Genomic DNA, 19,217 nt, shown 5'->3' with positions numbered 1-19,217 from the left:
CAATCAATCAATCAATCAATCAATCAATCAGTCAGTCAGTCAGTCAGTCAGTCAGTCAGTTAATCAATCAATCAATCAATCACAATCAATCAATCAATCAATCACAATTATTAATTAATAATTTAATTAATTAATTAATTAATTAATTGATAATTCGATTAAATAATCAATCAATCAATCAATCAATCGTTGATTCCATCTTGCAGCGTTACAATTATTTGAAGGGCCTCTGCAACACTTCCGATACACTATTTCACTCTTTCCTACGCCTGTGGAAGCATTGCGAAAGCTATAGTTTTAGGAGGCACAGAGCGGCACTGCGTGATTTGCTCGTAGCAGCAGATACGGCTTCCGTTTCTGCTTTGTTTTTGTGGCTTTCTTTTTGAAGTGGCTATCGAATGCGTTCATTGTGGCAGCTGAGGAAAAACCGGTCAATAGCAACTATGTCGCCTTAATAACGTCATTCGAGCGGTCGAAGAACGCCAAGAACAAGAAAGAGAGAAAAATCTTTTGAACGAGTTCCTAGTTTATCTGATGGGCGTAGAGCAGTAATTTTTGGCTGAGGTACTGCGACCCAGTAATATAAGTACTGGGTGTATTGGTTGACTACCTTCTGAAAGTATGGGATTTAGAAAAAAGTTGGAAAAACCGTTGCAGGGTCGCTTAAGGCGAAAGCTTTCTTAGTGGGACCGATGGCGTCCTGTCAAAAAACTAATGTATTTCCCCATAGACCGGTTGTTCGACCGAGAAGCTCTGATAGGATATCTGGACACACGGCGCGTGTGTGAAACCTAACTTCCATTTAGTTAAAACGGTTACTTCAAAATCGCGAAAACGGAACGGTTCTAGATAAGAAAGTACGCGAATCTATCATGAAGAAGGGGGACAATAGTATACGTTAATCTCGTAAACTATGCATCGGTATGCATTTAGATCGTTCGTAGATGGGTTTAACTAGTGCGCAAAAAACCATCGAATTGGTTTGTTTTTCGTTTGCGATTTGGGTATTTGTCAGTTTGAAGGTCGATCGGACGCGCTTTCAGCGAAGCTTTGTCGCACTTTTAGCTTTAGCGCTTCCCTCAACTTTCTTAGGAAGGGGTGGTATTTGTTTTTTCATTTATTTTCTACTGAACACACGTTTTAACTACTTACTCACCTACCAGTGCCCAGTCAATCGTACAATGGTATAGAGTTCCGTCACTGCAAGCGAATTGGAGTTAGCAGACAACGAGCGTACGCTCCGATTGCGCGATGCGCACGGTGAAATTTTAACGTCACCCAACACGCACTGCATATGCACGATGCTTCGCAGAACCCGGTAATGTGACCGTACTAGTACCAACTTCTATGCTATGCTATGTCATGTCCACCCTAAGAACTGATAAACGTTCTAGCGGCCCGAGTGAAATGGAAAGTTTGGTCGTTCTCACATTCCCCAGCACACCGTGTGCAACACTCTATATGTTGCTTGGTAGCGATGTTTAGTAGTACGTTTCGTGAAAGGATACCTCAACGATAAGAACGCTGTACCGCATGCAAGGTGAAGTGCTCGAGTCGGCTGGGTGTTTGCCATACGTTACGAAGAAACGCCAAACAGGCAAACGGGAATATAAAACAATTGGAAAGAGGGCCTAAGGCGTACTGAATGGTGTGGGAACGGTTGCTCTAAATTTTTGGCTTTCCGGTGCTCAGCGACCATGGCTTTGTCATCAAACCTACGGGCGAAAACCTAGGTGCGCCAGCAAGAGTAACGTTATACCGAGATTGAGGGTGAAAACCCACCGCCACTCATCAACCGGCAACGGCCAAGCAGCGAAAGAGCAAAAAGCAGGAGCACCCCCAATCCCGCTCCTTTTTTTTCCTCGCGGAGTCCTGGTAACTGGAAGCAGTCCACTAAGCAGTCAGTTATTGTGAGGGCTCCATCAACCGTTCTCATTAGCACAGATTCCTTGTCATGCTGTCGGTAGGTGGTTACGAAGAAAAGAATTCGCGGTCATTAAAAAGAAAACAGCAAGCTTCCTATCTCACACGCCGTGAGTGAGAGACGCGGTATCAGCGAAATTGCTTAAAAATCTGTACAGAGAAATAATTTTCGAAGTTTAGAGTGGTGACAGTGATTTATGCAGGTATATGGGGAATATTTGTGCTACTTGAAATTTTCGAATAACATCGTCTTGTTTAGTGATTCTGCAGAAGACCAGCAAAATGGCCGGTGGTTGTCTTAAGAAAGCCGCAGTGGTCGAAGATTATTACCACTAAATCTAAGAAAATATTAGACAACCAACCAAATGCCAGCCCATCACCACTGGTTATGAAATGCTTGAAGAGATGGATTAATTAAATTGTATTGGACCAGTTGTCAGGACTTACGCACTGCTGTGGTTAAGACACCGGTTAGATCCCAGCCGCGGTGATCGTTTTTGTGAGGCAGACGCAAAAATAAACGAATATGCCCGCATGTCGAAATTTCTTCTACGTCCGTTAAATAAAGATCCCAAGGTAGTCAAAATTTTGGCGCGCCTTCATTATGGCCCCCAGCTGTTGTTTCAGCGGTGCAGCACCCATAGTTCATTCAGGCCTCGGCTACGGCAAAAAAGTCGGGCGTGGTATCAGTAGCATGTAGTGTGCGTTCCAGAAGTACCTCTTAGTAACAAATAGCAGGTTACCTCGGTCATAAAGATAATAGTCCACAACCAACATGTACTTGTGCGACGAACTTCGTGAGCACTAACTTAGGTCTTGCTAAGCGCTTTCAAAGGAAGTTTGTCATTCAAACAACAATGAAAAGAAATATTCCGAGATAGAGTACAATCTTGCTCTCACCTAGCGAGTTCATCTTTGTAAAACATCAGCGCTTCAGCGCAACCTCATTGGGGACTCCAGAAGACATACAGTACCGACACAGAAATCCGATGTAACATACTACATGCTAACGCTTGTCCGTATAGTTACTCTGTCTTCCGTAGTTTTAGGATATTCGCTCTGTATAATCCTGACGATTACCAAAAAAAATTTTATTTGCTTAGGGCTCAGTGATAGGAAACGATCGTCGTGAATAGGAAACGAACTCGGGTCGCAGGCACTAGTTGACTTGTAGCCCACTAGTAGAAGTGTAGCCCAAGTTCAGAGAGAAGGAGTCGAGTTGAGTAGGGAATGGTATGTGGAGGGCAAACAAGAGGGGAACTGTCCAAGTAACAAAGGCTGCAAAGGGATGAAACGCATGAAACGGGGTAATAGAAATGGGAAGTTTATGGGACAAGCCTCTACCTCGCAGTGGTCATGATAAGGCAGGTACTGATAATGACAGACAATGTTTCCTCCGAATTTAAAATTTCGGACCACCCGCCGCGGTGGCTCAGTGGCTAAGGCGTTGTGCTGCTGAGCACGAGGTCATGGGTTCGAGTTCCGGCTGCGGTGGCCGCTTGTCTGATGGAGGCGAAAAGCAAAAACTCCCGTGTGTACGAGATTTCGTCGCACGTTAAAGATCCCCGTTCAAAATTAATCCGGAGTCCTCTACTACAGCGCGCCACATCGCCTGCGTCTCGTAGGCGCGTTAAACCCCCTACAATAAATCAAACCTTCGGACCCACCGCAGTGGCGCAGTGGCTAAAGCGTGATGCTGCTGAGACCAAGGGCAAGGGTTCGATCCCGGACGCCGTGGCTGGTCTTATGATGTAAGCGAAAATCCAACACGCCAGTGTATCGAGATATAGGCGCACGCTGATTTTATCCTGGTGATTAAAATTAATCCGGAGCCCTCCACTGCGGCGCCCCTCATACCCCAGCTCTAGCTTCGGCCCCACAATCAATGAAACGATTTAAAGTCTAGGGAGTGCTACAGCCGGAAGTTAAGAATACCGAATTTTAAAGACGCTTGTCATTCCTGAGCTGCCGAAACGCAGAAAATCTGTCTGTCTGTGACTGTCTGCCTGTGTCTGTTTTTGTCTGTATGTCTCTCTCTCTCTCTCTCTCTCTCTCTCTCTCTCTCTCTCTCTCTCTCTCTCTCTGTCAGTTTGTGTCTGTCCATGTGTCTGCCTGCATTTCTGTGTCTGTCTGTCACTACATTCAACCAATCACCCAGCCACAAAACTTGCAATAATGATTGACCACGAGGTCATCATCATCAGCATCCTGTATACGCCCACCGCAGGGCAAAGGCCTTTCTCATAAATCTCCAATTATCGTGGTCCTCCGCTAACTGCGACCAATTTATCCCCTCAAACTTCTTGCTCTCATCTGCCCACCTCACTTTCTGCCACCCCCTGCCACGTGTTTTCTCTAAGGATTCACTCTGTTACATCATTCCCAACTTCTAAAGCTGTTGTCATCGCGAATATATGTCCACATTATTTAGCGCAGGGGAAGGCTTCTGCATATTTGAGGCGAAACATAATTGCATAACATAGAAAACCAGCGTTCTTCTACTGATAATAAACGTTTGATTGGTAGTTACGAAAGAAATTAAAAAACAACGCTTTAAAACCGGCGTTGGAGATGCAAGGCAAAAGAAACAAAGACAAAAGAGCTGAAGCTGCATCTTGATGTGGGCCAAGACGTAAGAAACAAACGTCCCAGAAGATAATGCGCAAGTAGTGTGAACACGGGAGAATTTAATTTATTTGAATTTATTTACGCAAAAATTTATTTCATTCATCATAGTAGGAGCAAGAAGAAAGAGGAATACGACGAGAGGGAGGAGGAGACAAAGAAGACGTGGTATCGTCTTTTGATGTTTGCAGCGAAGAAAGCTGCTACGCGGCCATTTTTTTATTTGAATGCAAATGCAAGGAAGTTGTGCACAAAAAGCACTTGTTCGGTATCTGAGTCACCCGCGTCGAAGGCGTTTACGTCAAGCAGTTGTGGCGTAAAGCACTTTAGAGCGGTAAGTACTCTCCCCAGCCGAAAGGCGTTGTTTCAGCGTACATGGGTACAATATGACCCGTGTGGGCGGACTGGGTCGGGTCTTGTCCAGTTGACCTAGCTTTATGTGCCCGGAGTCACGTACAGCCTGCATCACTTCTGCGCACTGCCAAAAAATCATTCGCCGAAGTTACTAATGGCCTCGTGGTGTGTTAAATTCAATATCACATTTGAAGGGACGCCGTCGTCCTTGGCGTCAGTTAGGAATAGTCACAGAATACGATGTGAGCTGCGTCGAGGCTACCGCGCTCGAGCACTGCTACAGTGAAGCAAGCGAGGGTATTAAAATTGGCTACAGATATGTGGTAGCGCTAGAGCACAACTTTTTCCCACAGCTCGCGTGATGAGGGACTGTTGATGGCAAGCATCAACAGGCTTACCGGAGACACCTTTCAGCGCTATTAATGTGTTACAACTTGTCAGATACCTTTGCGGCCTACTGACATTAGCCCACCATCTCTTACAGAAATGGGACGACGAGTTGGCCGCAGTGGCCGAGGCGCACGCCAGCCAGTGTAGCACTTCTCAACACGAAGAGCGCGGTGAAAGGAAAATTCGTGAGTTTACGCCGGTGTATTTTCTGACGGTTTTATAAAAGACTGCCTGCTCGATGCATCAAGCAAAACTACGGCCCCTGAACATTTCGCAAAATTAACTGAGTTGTTTCTGCAGGTGCCATGATTTGAGCATAACGTCTTTTCCTCAGACGCCTATAACCAAGATACAGGGGTATAGCGAGTCTTTCTGTTAAGCGTCAATTTCATTGGAAAAAACAAACGTTGCTTTTGTGCTTGCGGGGATAGGGATATTCCAAAGAATTACTGACCCGAAAACAGATGACGTACTGCATGACAAAACCATTGTTAGCCTCTAATCGCTGCTGTCGCGGTTGTTACTCCTGCGTTGTTCGCCGGATGCATGTTGGCGCGGGCTCGCCGATGCGGGCAGAGGTGAAGCTCCTATAGTGATGAGTCGTTGAGCGGGTGTGCACTCTTCGCGTGGCTATCAAAACTTCGGAAAGCGCAGTGCAAGGTGAGTCGCGTGCTGTGACAACTATTTTGGACAAGGACACCACAACATAAAGAACGAGGCTTCACGATTGGGAAGTGTCCGTTGGAATGTCTGCCACGACTGCAACGAAACACGACGTCGCAATGCACAATTAGCGCGGAGGCGTCACGCTGTTGAGACACCTGCTGAACGCGTTGCTCGCTAGGAAGCCGTTCGCTTACCGATGCGCGTATAGGCCTTCTACAGAATCGCCCGAGAACAGAGGCTCCGCGTGCACGTGGTTCTGGGCTGGAGGCATAAGCGTCGGCAGGAGAGTGCAAAAAGAGCACTTGCCCCCCCCCCCCCCCCCCCCCCCAGCCACAACCAGAACAATTCCTCCTCTTAACCCCGCCCTCTCCCGGGTTTGCTTTCATCGGGTTCGCAATGGGTTTGCTTTCCTCAAGACAAAATCCTGCCGACTCTCATGGCTGCAGGTTCCCTCATCGTTCCGATTTCTGTTACTCCTGAGAGTTTCTTTTTTTTCTTTATTGTCTGTCTTTGACAGTAACACGAGACACCAGGTACAATGAAAAACAAAAATCAACAGTAATGCCGCCATGCCATCAAGGGCCGGCGTTGTCTATTAAAATTCCCTAAGCGCAGTTATGGGTTCAATCTTTGACAACCACTCAGGTGGAGATTGTTCGCTCTCTCAATTTCAAGGAATTGCGAGGCACTTTCCCGAAAATGCTGGGGCGTCGGTTACGCGTTTACATCAAAATGAAGCCAATCCATGACCGAACGCCAAATACTGTGCAGGCCCAACAACATGACACTGTCAAATGGCACCCAGTCTTCTCTATCTATGCGCAAGAGGCGTATTCCATGTGGGCTGAGTGGAAAATATTCGTAACATTTGCTCAAAATAACTCACCCGCTGTGGTACCGCAATGGCTAAGGCGTTGTGGCTGTGCGATGATTCCGTCGGTGTCGATTTGTCGATTTACGCCGTATTTAGGCGTGAATATTTTGGCTTTTCTTTGTTCGAAAGAGTCGTAAAACCGAATGGGCGCACTTGGCTTTAGGTAAAAACGAATTCCCACTCGACTGAGCGTAACTGAAGGCGCGGCAAAGCCGCGTGCTCTGGAGCCTTCAGATGAACAATGCAAACGATCCAGAGTTCAATTCAAGATTGCTGTATTTACACGAATGTTCAAATAGCCGCAACTAGGGGAACGCGAAAACATAGAAAACTTAGTAATTTATCCAGTAAATGAAGGCGGGGCGCCCTCAGTCACATAACCACGCGTGTTACGCATTGACGCCACCCGGTGCGTAGTCCTTGAAACGCGGAGTTTGCACAAATCAGGTGGCGTTCGAATTGTGTTCGCTCCCCTGTCGCAAACCCTTTACCTTGCTTTTATTTCCTGCACTTTAGTGAGGTGGAAAAATGCGGCCTAGTCGAAATTCGAAGAACAATTCTCAACAGCTCCATGTTTTCATTACAACAAAACTTACTTTCCCCTCATCCTTTCTGTATTATACGTCATCTCCACAGTAGTGAGATGTTTGGGAAGCTCACCCAAAGTCGCGACGGTGAAATGGCCACCGGTATGACGCGGTTCACGATTTCTACTGCGGAAACTTCAGGAATTCCGTAGTTTCGTTGGGGGAATCAGAGAGAACCCCTACAGAAAAGGGCAACTCGGTGGGTACCGCAAACGGATATTGTAGGCGATAGCTTAGATAAGACCGTTCCAACGAGGGCGCCGCCATCTTGCGTGCGCACCGCCCTCTGATGGCTGGCCGATTCGCTGGCTTGGGCGTTTGCTCCGCGCCGCATGGGCGCCAGCGGCGGCTCGATGAATTTTTCGTTGTAGCGTGTTGTACGTTCTTTTCCGTAATATACTTTACGCAGGAAAGTTGTTGCATAAGACCCGTTTAAGCGATCTGGCTTAAATTGACGGCTTTTTGGGCCGTGGTGGAAATGAAATTCGCCTCGAGGTAGCGTTGTCCACGGTGGGTAGACGATGCCGTGTCCAACATATGTTTACAATACTTCGTCACAATTTTTTGTTTGTTTGCGTGTGTGTTTCCGGGATCTCGTATAGCGGGTATTTTGATCGCTTTACTGCAAAAACTGATGTTTGCTAAAACGATCTAACCGTGACAGGCTCGGCGCCCATGGGCAACAAGCAGAAGCGCATGTCAGTGTAACAGAATTCTGGCTTCATATCTCTGCAGAGTGTAATACAGGTAATTTTGGGTGAACTTAGTGTTTGGCATATTACATAATTTGTATTAAATCTTATCGATATATCAACGCCTCATCCTCAGGAAACACTGCCGCCAACTATAAACAAAACTTTCTTTCTAGATTTTCAAGCTGCTCTGCAGCACAATTTAGCCGTGCAACTAATGTTCAACATAAACAAAATAAACGGCACAGCTCCTGGAGAGCGTCATATAAGGTCTTATTACGCGTCCGCCGTTGGGCAACCACACAAGCGTTCGCTTTTGCGTTGCTTAGTTTGGTGTTGCCGACAAAGAGACATCACATTTGGGTAATAGACTGAACTCTTGGCAGGCGTAAGTGAGTGAGTGAACGACTTTATTTTGCCAGAGTCGGGAATTGGGGCAGAAGGGAGGTGGAATCCCCTTCAGTAGCCCCCTTTCCCCTCAGATTGGCTCGGAAAAGGGACAACCTAAGGAGTTAGCAGTCACTGTAAAAATCACCAAGGTCAGCCCACGTAATACTTGGAGCTGGGTATGCCGCAATGTGACCGCAGCAACGGTGCAGATGGAACTAATACCATCTGCGGCACATGCAAGTTTCAGTAACCCATTTTAGTTTGGAAAGGAGAAAAAAGTTTATGCCACTACTCCAAAGTATGTGTGCAGAAAGAGCTCGGCAGAAAGAACATTGCCAAAAATCATGTGGGGTTTAAAGTGCGCAACTCACAAGCTACTAGTGTGGCTCATTTATTAGCAACATTTCATTAAAATATTGCGTAAATTACTCATAAACCCTCATGCGCGATGCCTACAAAGGGTACTCAAGGCAAAGCAGCAGCCGTGCCAGGCCCGCCGGGATCGGGCTCGCGTTCGGCCGGTCAGACGCAGCCCACAAGCGAGCGACACAAGGGATGGCATTGACGGCAGTGTCTGTTTTTTCTTGACGCTGTCACCTACACTACCTGTTTTCTGTATGCATTCAATCACGTTTTTCGCGCCGCTTGTCGCTGTCGCTGCATGCGGTTTTTACAGCGACGTCCTGCTTTACACGTGACAGCGCCCCACTTCGAAGCTGTGTTCGAGAACCTATCTGGTATTTTGGAGAGAGCCACGAAAAATATAAAACCACTAAAATTGCCTGTGCGCTGGCACGTCATCCCGCCGGCCAGCGACAAAAGCACGCATTTCTTTAAACAGGCACGATTGCAAGTGCGTACGCTAAGAGGCGGCCGCATTTTTAACGAAGGTCCCTCACCAGTGAACGCGCGTGAAAGCGATAACGCTTCGAATTCACAGCTCTCGGTGTAACATACAATGTTTTGTTAAATTTTCGCACCATTAAAAAAACGTAATTTCTCTTTAGATTTTTGTTGCTCCGCTTGGCATGTATTACTTAACCGGGTGCGCGATTGCTTTCGTGGGAAACTTAATACATCCACGTCTTAGACCTTGTACAGTTTCGGTGGACAAAATAAAAGCAGTATGAAGAACAAAGTTTTTATCTTTCCCAGTCCCGTAACCAATGCCAACACAAGAAAATGTCAATGCCAATGCCAACACAAAAAAACAAGAAAACGCCAACAGAAAACGGACCACAGCGCTCCAGTAAGCACCAATATTTCAATGCAATGCCCTAAATGAAATTCGGCGAGGCCTGCTGACAAGACTGCAGCATGAATAAAATTAAACTTCTGCAGAATAAATACACTTTGAACTGGGTTTCCGAGTGCTAGTGTTGAATCCGGATTATGACACTAGCGAGCCTGTACTCCGCGCTCAACCTTGGGACCCAAGCCCAGAGAGGCTGCCACTCCGCTATCAGGCAGACGGAGAGCGGAAGTGTGACCCGTTCATAAATAATGCTTGCCTTCGCAGCTTGTTTGGGTGAATGACTAATCATAACGGCGCCTATATGGGTCCAAATACTTAATTGTTTTTGCTTTGTTTAACGCACCGAACTAAACCTGAGCTATGAGGCGCGCCGTAGTGGAGGGCCCAGATTGACTGACCACCTGGGAATTTTTAACGCGCGCCTAAATCTCATAACACGGACGTCTTCTCTTTTCGCCTCCATCTGAAAAGCAGTCACCACGGCCGGGATCGAACCCGCCTCGTTTGCCTCAGCAGCACAACGCCTTAGCCACGATTTAAAACCCCCGCACAGGGCACCTTAAGTATTCATGGTGACGATGAGCAGAGACACCGCGTACCCCGAGCTCCCATACATAAGCTGTGTCCAACCCTAGCGAGGTGTCGAAAGGTGAAGGGTAGAAGACGTAAACGGTGGCCGTCGGAGCCCTGGTCAAGCTCCGGCCAATGGGCTCCCTGTCTGTCTACCAGGCAGAGAGCTCCGGGACCTCATTGACTACCAGGGTAAGGTCAATGAAGAAAGAACCCCCGTCCCCTGCTTTATACTATGGCGCATGGTATTCTCAAAACCCCTCTCTTCAAATGATCGGGCCCCAAAAAGGGCCCGCACAGAAGCAAGTTTCAAGCCTATTTCAAACCTGCTGTTCACCAATCCCGACAACTTTCCACGCTTTCTAATAATGCAGGCAGCTGATAAGGCAACGCCTATTACCAGCAGGTCCCTGTTCTTAGTAGCAAAGTTTATAGAAAGTCTCGCAGGCAAAAACTACCAAGTGAAAAAACTAACCTCTGGAGACCTGCTTATTGAAGTGAACAACAAGGACCAAATCGAACACCCTACTGAAGCAAACGAAGTTAGCCGACTTTTGACATCACTGTAACTCCCTACCGCACCCTCAACAGCTGCCAAGGAGTCATTTCCGAAGCAGAACTGATAAATAAAGCTGACCCGGACCTCCTTGATGGTTTGCGCGAGCAGGGGGTAACCGCTGTTCGACGCATCACAATGAGACGCGACGGAAAGGAAATAAGGACAAAGCACATCATTTTAACCTTTGATTGTTGCACTTTACCAAAGTCTGTCAACGCTGGCTTTATTCACTGCAAGACCAGAATGTATATACCCAAATGAAATGCACTAACGTGGCTATCTGGGCGTGTTGGTTTAACATGATTAGGAGAAGACGGCGAGGTTTACACACGGACACAGGGAAGAGTACTTGACACACACGACCGCTGAACCAACAGTTTTAATGAAAAAAAGACACACCTATATATACGCACAGTAGTCACGCTTATCTTGGTTGTTATACACGGCGCATGCGCAGAAAGGCAAATTCTTTTGTAGTAAGGGCTAGTGACGGTGAACTAACGCATGCTCGCCCAAGCCTGTGGATTAATTCAGCTTCAATAATCTCCCGTGTGATACGGGCTGAGCATTTCTTTACGACAGCAGTTCTATCAAGGGGGGCTATTGCGATTTTTAGATGTCCGGATTACATTTGGAAATGATGGTGTCTCCTGGTGCTATGAACCACGCGCCAAAAACCCCTTCTACCATACAACTCCACCCATTGGAAGATTGTGAAAAGGGGAATAGTCACTGTGTGCTTCAAGAATGCCATTGAAAAGTCATGTCCGCACCTTACTGCCGCCAGCTTCTACGGCGAGGTGGAACGCCTGCAGGGCGCTGGCTACCCGGCGCCGGTGCTCACCTCCGTTGCAGAGGGGTTACTCGGAGGACTGCGTGGGAAAACCGCCTCGTGCTGATCCTATAAAGGGCAGGCAGAAGGTTGCGGTGATCTCCTATATGCACCAACTTTCCCATAACTTGAGGAAAATGGCCCAGCGCTCAAATGTGAAGGTCGTTTTCTCCGCCCCAAACAAGCTGTTGAAGCTGTGCAGATTGAGTGACCCAGAGGCCGTGCGGGGAAGGCACTGCAACACGAAGCACAGGAAGGCATATGTTGAATGCGTGGAAGGGGTCGTTTACAAAATTCCACTCCGATGCAACAGATTTTACGTAGGGCAAACCGGAAGATGTGTGAACGACAGGTTAAGGGAACATGCAAATAAGGTAAACAACGCACTCGAAAAGAAAAATAAAGTGATCGATAGATATTTAGCGCAGCACTGCCACACGTGCGGATGTGTACCGTTCCTTGATAGAACTGCTGTCGTAAAGAAATGCTCAGACCGTATCACACGGAAGATTATTGAAGCTGAACTAATCCACAGGCTTGGGCGAGCATGCGTTAGTTCACCGTCACTAGCCCTTACTAAAAAAGAATCGGACTTTCTGCGCATGCGCCGTGTATAAAAGCCCAGATAAGCGTGACTACTGTGCGTATATATATAGGTGTCTTTTTTTCATTAAAACTGTTGCGTGTCAAGTACTCTTCCCTGTGTCCGTGTGTAAAACGCGCTGTCTTCTCCTAATCAAGTATATACCCAACCCACGCCATTGCTTTAAGTGCCAACGGTATGGGCATAGAACTAATGGGTGCCGAGGGAACCAAACGTGTGCTAAGTGCACCGGACACGACCATCTGACTGGGGAGTGCAAAGCAACACAATTCAAGTGCAGCAACTGTGATGGACCCCACGCAACATATTCTCGCTCTTGCCAGAAATTCAAACAAGAAAAAGAGACCATCAACATCAAAGTGACCTAAAATCTGTCATTCCAAGATGCGCGTAAACGGCATGCACTGCTCCCTCCAGGGAGCTACGCTGACGCAGCCCACCGGGGGGTAGGGCGGCGTCTTGTTTAATTAAGCGGGTACTCAGGGCAGCCAAGCTGACTTGGTCCCGCCTCCGCCCCCTGGAGCGCTGCCTGTGGCAGCCCAAAACCCTGTTGCAACTCCTGCGGCGGCTGCAGGTGTTACACAAGAACAAAACAACGCTGGAACTGCCGTTTCGGTCACCACTCCGCACACTCCGGCCGCCGAAACACCAGTGCAATGGATGTGGAAGCGGGAGGCCCCTCTTCCGCAGACATGTCAGACATATCAAAAAAGGTGGTTGCGGTATCTCCTGCCCTTCCATCAAACACGTTGCGGGGTGGGCGTCCTAAGACCTCCATCTCGTCAACGCCTCAAAACTACGATGACGACATGGATATTACGCCATCTCGGCCTGCATCCCACACGTCAAAAGACCCCAAGCTCCCTTTGTCATGGGCCCTGATTCAGGCGCAGTGACGTAGGTAGCATTACCCAGAAAACCCCATACACAGCACCGCAGTCCTCCTAGGCTTTAAAGGTAGCCCAAAGTATAATGCAATGGAACTGTAGGGGCCTAATAAAAAACCTCGATGACATCAATGAAATTCTCCACACGTATCAGCCAAATATCATGTGCCTACAAGAAACACAACTGAAACCCACACAAACCAACTTCCTCACTCAATACACAGTATTCAGGAACGACAGAGACAGCTCCACTCATTCCTCTGGTGGTGTAGCGATTGTCATGAAAAAATCTGTCCCCTGTCAATTCCTTCAGTTACTTACTCCTCTCGAAGCAGTGGCTATCCGGGAAATAATTTTTAATAGACTATTACAGTCTGCTGCTTATATATTCCGCCTGACTACCCCCTATTAAGTTCAGATTTCGAGTCTTTAATAGACAAGCTTTAACCACCTTTTTTGTTAGTAGGCGATCTTAATGCTCATTGTGAACTCTGGGGGTCTGAACGTACCCGGGGCCGCTTGCTGGAAAAGTTTCTTTTATCATCCGGTGCTTGCCTATTCAACAAAAAAACAGCCAACATACTACAAACACACCACACATATTCACACAACGATTTTGCTATTGGGTCTTCCATTCTTTTTCCATCTGTTGAATGGGAGGTCGACACTAACCCCTACGGAAGTATCCACTTCCCAGTTACCCTCACATGTGTAGAAACAGGCCCCACCTGTTCCATCTCATATAAAAAGTTCAGAGAATCCTGTGCTGCCTGGGGAAAGTTGAAGGAAAAATCAAAACTTTCTTACTCAACCATCAGTCACTTGGGCATCGATGAATCTTGTTTTTCTTACATGTCGTATCCTTGAGTCTGTCCGAAGTGCCATTCCCCAGGCATCTTGTGGTAGTTCTAATCCGAGGAGGCCTTGGTGGAATGAGAAATGCAGGCTTGCACGACAAACACAAAATAAGGCCTCGGGTGTTATTCGTAGATACCCCACTGCCCAGAACCTCATAGTTTTAAACGCGCCAAAGCCATGGGAAAGCGCATCCGCAAAGAAGCCAAAACCAATAGTTGGAGGTCTTTTATATCATCTATTAATTCTTACACTGACACAGCCAAGGTATGGAATTGAATAGGGAAACTCAAAGGACACAAGACAAACAATTTACCCCTTGTCAGCACCACAGGCAACACGCTTAAACACCAGGCAAACACGCTTGCAAAACACTTTGGACACGTATCAAGTTCGTCACATTACACGAGCGCATTTATACAGTATAAAACGTCCGCTGAACACAAAGCCATACGGGACAAGAAGCCATCGAAGGGCTCTTACAACTCCCTATTCTCGCTCCACGAGCTTCAGGCTGCCCTGGCCGCATGTAAAAATTCAGCATCTGGCCCAGACCAAATCTCATATGGAATGGTACGAAACCTCCACGCGGACACAATTGACGCTCTTCTTTCCGTCTTTAATAACATTTGGTCTCTTGGACGCTTTCCACGGGCGTGGAGAAAGTCAATAGTCGTACCAATTCTGAAGGAAGGCAAGGATCTTTCCTCTCCATCTAGTTATCGTCCCATTGCCCTTACCAGCTGTCTAAGCAAGCTGCTTGAAAAGATCATTAATAGACGACTTATGTACTTCTTAGAATATCACGGAATCCTCGATAGCTACCAGACAGGATTTCGGTCGGGCAGATGCACGACTGACCAGTTGGTGGCCTTGGAGTCGTACGTGAAGGATGCATTTATTCAACAGGCAGCCCTGCATGTCTATTTTCTTTGATTTGAAAAACGCGTATCACCCTGCATGGCGTCACGGTATCCTGCGCAACCTGAAGTCATACGGTGTGTCAGGAAACATGCTGAATACACTAGAAAGCTACGTGTCTGAGCGTATCTTCCGAGTAAGACTTGGTGCAGCACTTTCGGAAATACACACACCAGAAAGCGGAGTTCCAGAGGGTGGGGTACTCAGCTGTACACTATTTATCATTAAGATGAACGCTCTTTGAAAGGCACTGCCGCCAACTATTTTTTACTCCGTATATGTGGATGATATACATATGAGTTTTAAATCCTGTAACCTATCCATATGTGAGCGGCAGGTCCAACTAGGTGTGAACAGGCTTGCCAAGTGGGCTGATGAGAATGGCTTGAAGGTAAACCCCGAAAAAAGTACCTGTGTTTTGTTTTAGAGGCAGCGTGGTTAAGGCCTGACCCTGATATTATTCTGAATGGTACGGACATTCCGTTAAAAAAGAAACATACATTCCTTGGTGTTGTGCTAGACGACAAGCTTACGTCCATTGCGCACATTAAACAACTAAAGAATAAATGCATCAGGGCAATGAACATTCTGAAAATCTTGTCCCATCAGTCCTATGGAGCAGATAAAACGTGCCTTCTGCGTCTCTTCAGCAGCTTGGTGAGGTCGCGCCTTGACTATGGCAGTGTCGTATATGGATCCACCACTAAAACAGCTTTAAAAATGTTGGATCCAGTCCTCCACCTAGGGCTCCGGCTTGCGTCCGGTGCCTTTCAGACAAGTCCCATCCAAAGCCTATATGTTCAGTGTGACCAATGGTGCTTAGAGCACCAGCGGACGTATACCGCAGTAACGTATGCTCTCAAGATATCGTTGACTAATCATCCATGTAATTCGATCATCACGGACACGTCGGCTAGCGATTTCTTTTCTAACCGTACATCTATCACCATGCCATTCCCCTTCGGAACAGGAAGGCTGGCACAGGAACTTTGGGTCTCATTTAATGACTTATACAAGACTGCTCCACCGACCTCGTTGCTCATTGGGACCTGCGTTCAGTGTCTTGAGACGTATTCTTTAGACAAATAAGCAAAAGAAACACACCAAGAGAACTTATTTTACAGCATTTTTTACACTTGCAACACATGTACCCCTACACTACATTTTACACAGATGCTTCGAATTCCCCTTCCGGTGTCTCATGCGCTGAACAGGGCCCCAACTTCACTGGTACAAAGACACTGAACGCAAACTGCAGCATTTTTACAGCAGAAGCATACGGAATTTTATTACGGTAGAGTACATCACAGAAACAAACATAAAACAGTCTGTTATCTTTTCAGATTCTCTCATTGTCGTGATGACATTAAATTTGGCCAAACCAAGTAAAAACCCTGTATTAAACCAGCTCTATAGGAAGATGATGTTGGCTTATGCTTCAGATATGAGGATAGTAGTGTGCTGGGTGCCGGGGCACAGCAGCATACGGCGGAACGAAATCGCCGACCGGTATGCTGCGGCAGCTGCTCTTCCAACTCGCGTGGATGAACCTCTGGTTCCATATCTGGACACGAAAGCAGCTGTACGACGGAGACTTCGTGAAATGTGGCAGCAGGAATGGGACAGAGAATCCAACAACGAGTTACACACAGTTAAACCTTACATAGGCAAATATTTCACCGAGAAACAAGGTAGATTCACAGAGGTATTCGTTTGTAGACTGCGAATAGGCCACACACACGCCACGCACGCATACCTCTTGAATGGCGAACTCCCACCAGTCTGTGAGAAGTGTGGGGAACGGCTCTCCGTTCTCCACATGTTAACTGTGTGCACGTCCATGAATGATGCCAGAAAACGACACTTCCCTAAACTCTACACACACAATATTCCACTACACCCTTCACTATTTTTAGGAGACGAACCAATGTTCTCTTACAAATGTCTTTTAACTTATCTTGCAGATGTCGATTTCTTAAAACTCATTTCATACAGGGCGTGACTTCAGACCACAGACTCTCTCCTATTTCAGGGAGTTTCTGAGGACTGTTTTGTGCGCACAGGGAGCCTGGCTGCGCAGCATGCTCTGAGGCTCCAGGCGCCCTCGTGTATCAACCATTGTTCCTCTCATCCGCCATCATCAGTATTTTTATGTTTTAGTCTACGGGCCCTCTACACCCACATATAGTTTCTTAGGTAGTGCCATGCCCATGCTCATCTCATACACATTTTAACTACAAACCTGACATAGAAGGACCACCTAACAGAATCTTGGCGCTCTTTGGTCGCAGATACCCTTGCGCCATTAAACACAACCATAATAATAATAAAACGGTTTAAAACAGCAATAAGCACGTTTTTTTTTATTTTGTCACAGATATGTTTTTCTTTTGAGGGAATTTTTGGTTTCCACGCAGAAAAGGCCGTGCTAAGAAGCGTCAAAGAAACTTGATGCTCCGCTCATCTCAGTCTGCCGGCGGGAGCGGAGCGGGCTGCAGAAACCTCACGACTCAATGATTGGCTGAGGGGTAGTCAGTGCCCTGCCGCCCTCCGCCGCCCCCCCCCCTTGTTTTTTTAAACTGGGGGTGGGGCCGGGGCATCTGTCGGCATGGGATAAATACAATTGTACGAAGAGTTCCATTGTAATTGGCGCTCTTTGCCTTTGTTAACCATGCACCATTAAACACCAACCGTCGTCATCATCATCATCATCATCATCAGTTCCACTATATTATGCTACTGGCAGTCGATCGATATAATAAAGGTAGTCCAGTACCAACGGTTTTTTTCTTGTTGACTGGTCGATTGTTAATTAACCATCCACATTATCGACAGTGCTATAAATAGTTTGAATTGCCGGCAGTTGGAAGAAGAGGTTGGAAACCCTACAACAGGCGACAGAGCAAGGAGACCCCGAGGCGACTACTTACACAGGAAGAAGGCCTTTGTTGCCAACACTATACGTATATACAGATCAACTACAAGACCAATCATTGTTGATGGGGTATGAAACGAGGACACCACCTTCGCTTAGAGAAAAAAAAATCGCGCCAATCCACCCTGTGAATGTGGTTGGAAAGCAAAGCTGTCAACGGCACCCACACCGATTACCTACGCGACATAACTTAAATTTACTCACGTCGCTCTGCAAATAGTGAAACCAGAGAGAAGTGAAATGCACTTAACCACAGCCTTTATTACTTAAAGGAGACATTCTTGGTAAGGTTAAATCAATGCATGATGCATGAACGTTGGTTCGTTGAGTTGTGTTGGAAACTCTTTGAGTTTCATTGATTGATTGATAGTAGGGTTTAACGGGCAGACGCAACGCAGGCGATGAGGCGCGATGTAGTGGAGGCCTCCGTAATAATTTTGACCACCTGGGGATCTTTAACGTGCGCCGAAATCTTGTACACACGGGCGTTCGTGCTTTTCGCCTCCATCAGTTTGAGTTGAGTGGAAACTCTTTTTATATAAAATTAAAGGAACCTCAAACCCGGCGTTAAACAATCTCACGTCTCCGTCTCTCCCACCGCGGACAGAGACGGCGAGATCGGCGGAAGAGACGGAAGAGGATAAGGATGAGGAATAAATGGAGGAGGATAAGCAGGAGGAGGAGGTGGAGCAGGAGGAAATGCTTCAGATTTCTGAACGGCCCAGAGTGAGGCCCAAGGGAGTGGTTCCTTATTGACTGTAGCCCATATGCAGTCCGCGCTGCCTTTTGGCGGTGAGATGTTTGAGTGGCGCCGCCTGGCTCTGACGTCGGCTAAGGGACTCGCGCCGCTGTCGTCTGCTACACTCGCGCCGCTGCTAGCCTACCGGCGCTGTCTTCCGCTTGCGAGGGGCAGCAGTGCCTGTGCTAGAAATCGCCCGCTTTGATGCTTCAGTGCATTAAAAAGCCAATTTTCAGTAATTCAGTTATTTTGCCAGCTTCGGGCACCTCTGAATAATTTTAAGCTGTATCTCGCACAAGTTTGCGACACACGAGGAGAGAGAGAACTACTTTCCTAGAGCATCGCTTAGAACATTGCGTGTAACTCGTCCTTGCTAGCTTATTTTGGGAGGATCAGTGCTCAGTGCTCCTCGGTAACTATTCAAAATGCGTAGGCCTCCCTGAAGTATTTGTGAGATGCTCCTAAGAAGTCTAATCCTACGCTTCGAGCATAAGGTCGCATACGCGCATCGCGTACCAGGAAATAAAACTGCTGTCAATTATTTCTTTCGTCGTTGTTT

The 19,217-nt window shown here is 47.0% G+C and overlaps 1 protein-coding gene across 1 annotated transcript in view; it reads left to right on the top strand.

Moving 5' to 3' along the window:
* LOC144163300 (scoloptoxin SSD976-like) overlaps positions 1-19,217 on the top strand; it is a 64,808-nt gene that overhangs the window by 6,302 nt on the left and 39,289 nt on the right. The window contains exon 2 of the mRNA XM_077694214.1: positions 5,387-5,477. Within this exon, the coding sequence (XP_077550340.1) occupies positions 5,387-5,477 (91 nt within the window). The remainder of the gene's footprint in view (positions 1-5,386; positions 5,478-19,217) is intronic.

The sequence above is a fragment of the Haemaphysalis longicornis genome, unplaced genomic scaffold (genome assembly GCF_048455015.1).
Source record: "Haemaphysalis longicornis isolate Haplotype H1 unplaced genomic scaffold, Haemaphysalis longicornis Haplotype H1 scaffold_1, whole genome shotgun sequence".
Taxonomy (NCBI): domain Eukaryota; kingdom Metazoa; phylum Arthropoda; class Arachnida; order Ixodida; family Ixodidae; genus Haemaphysalis; species Haemaphysalis longicornis.
This window is presented reverse-complemented; position numbering and strand designations above follow the sequence as displayed.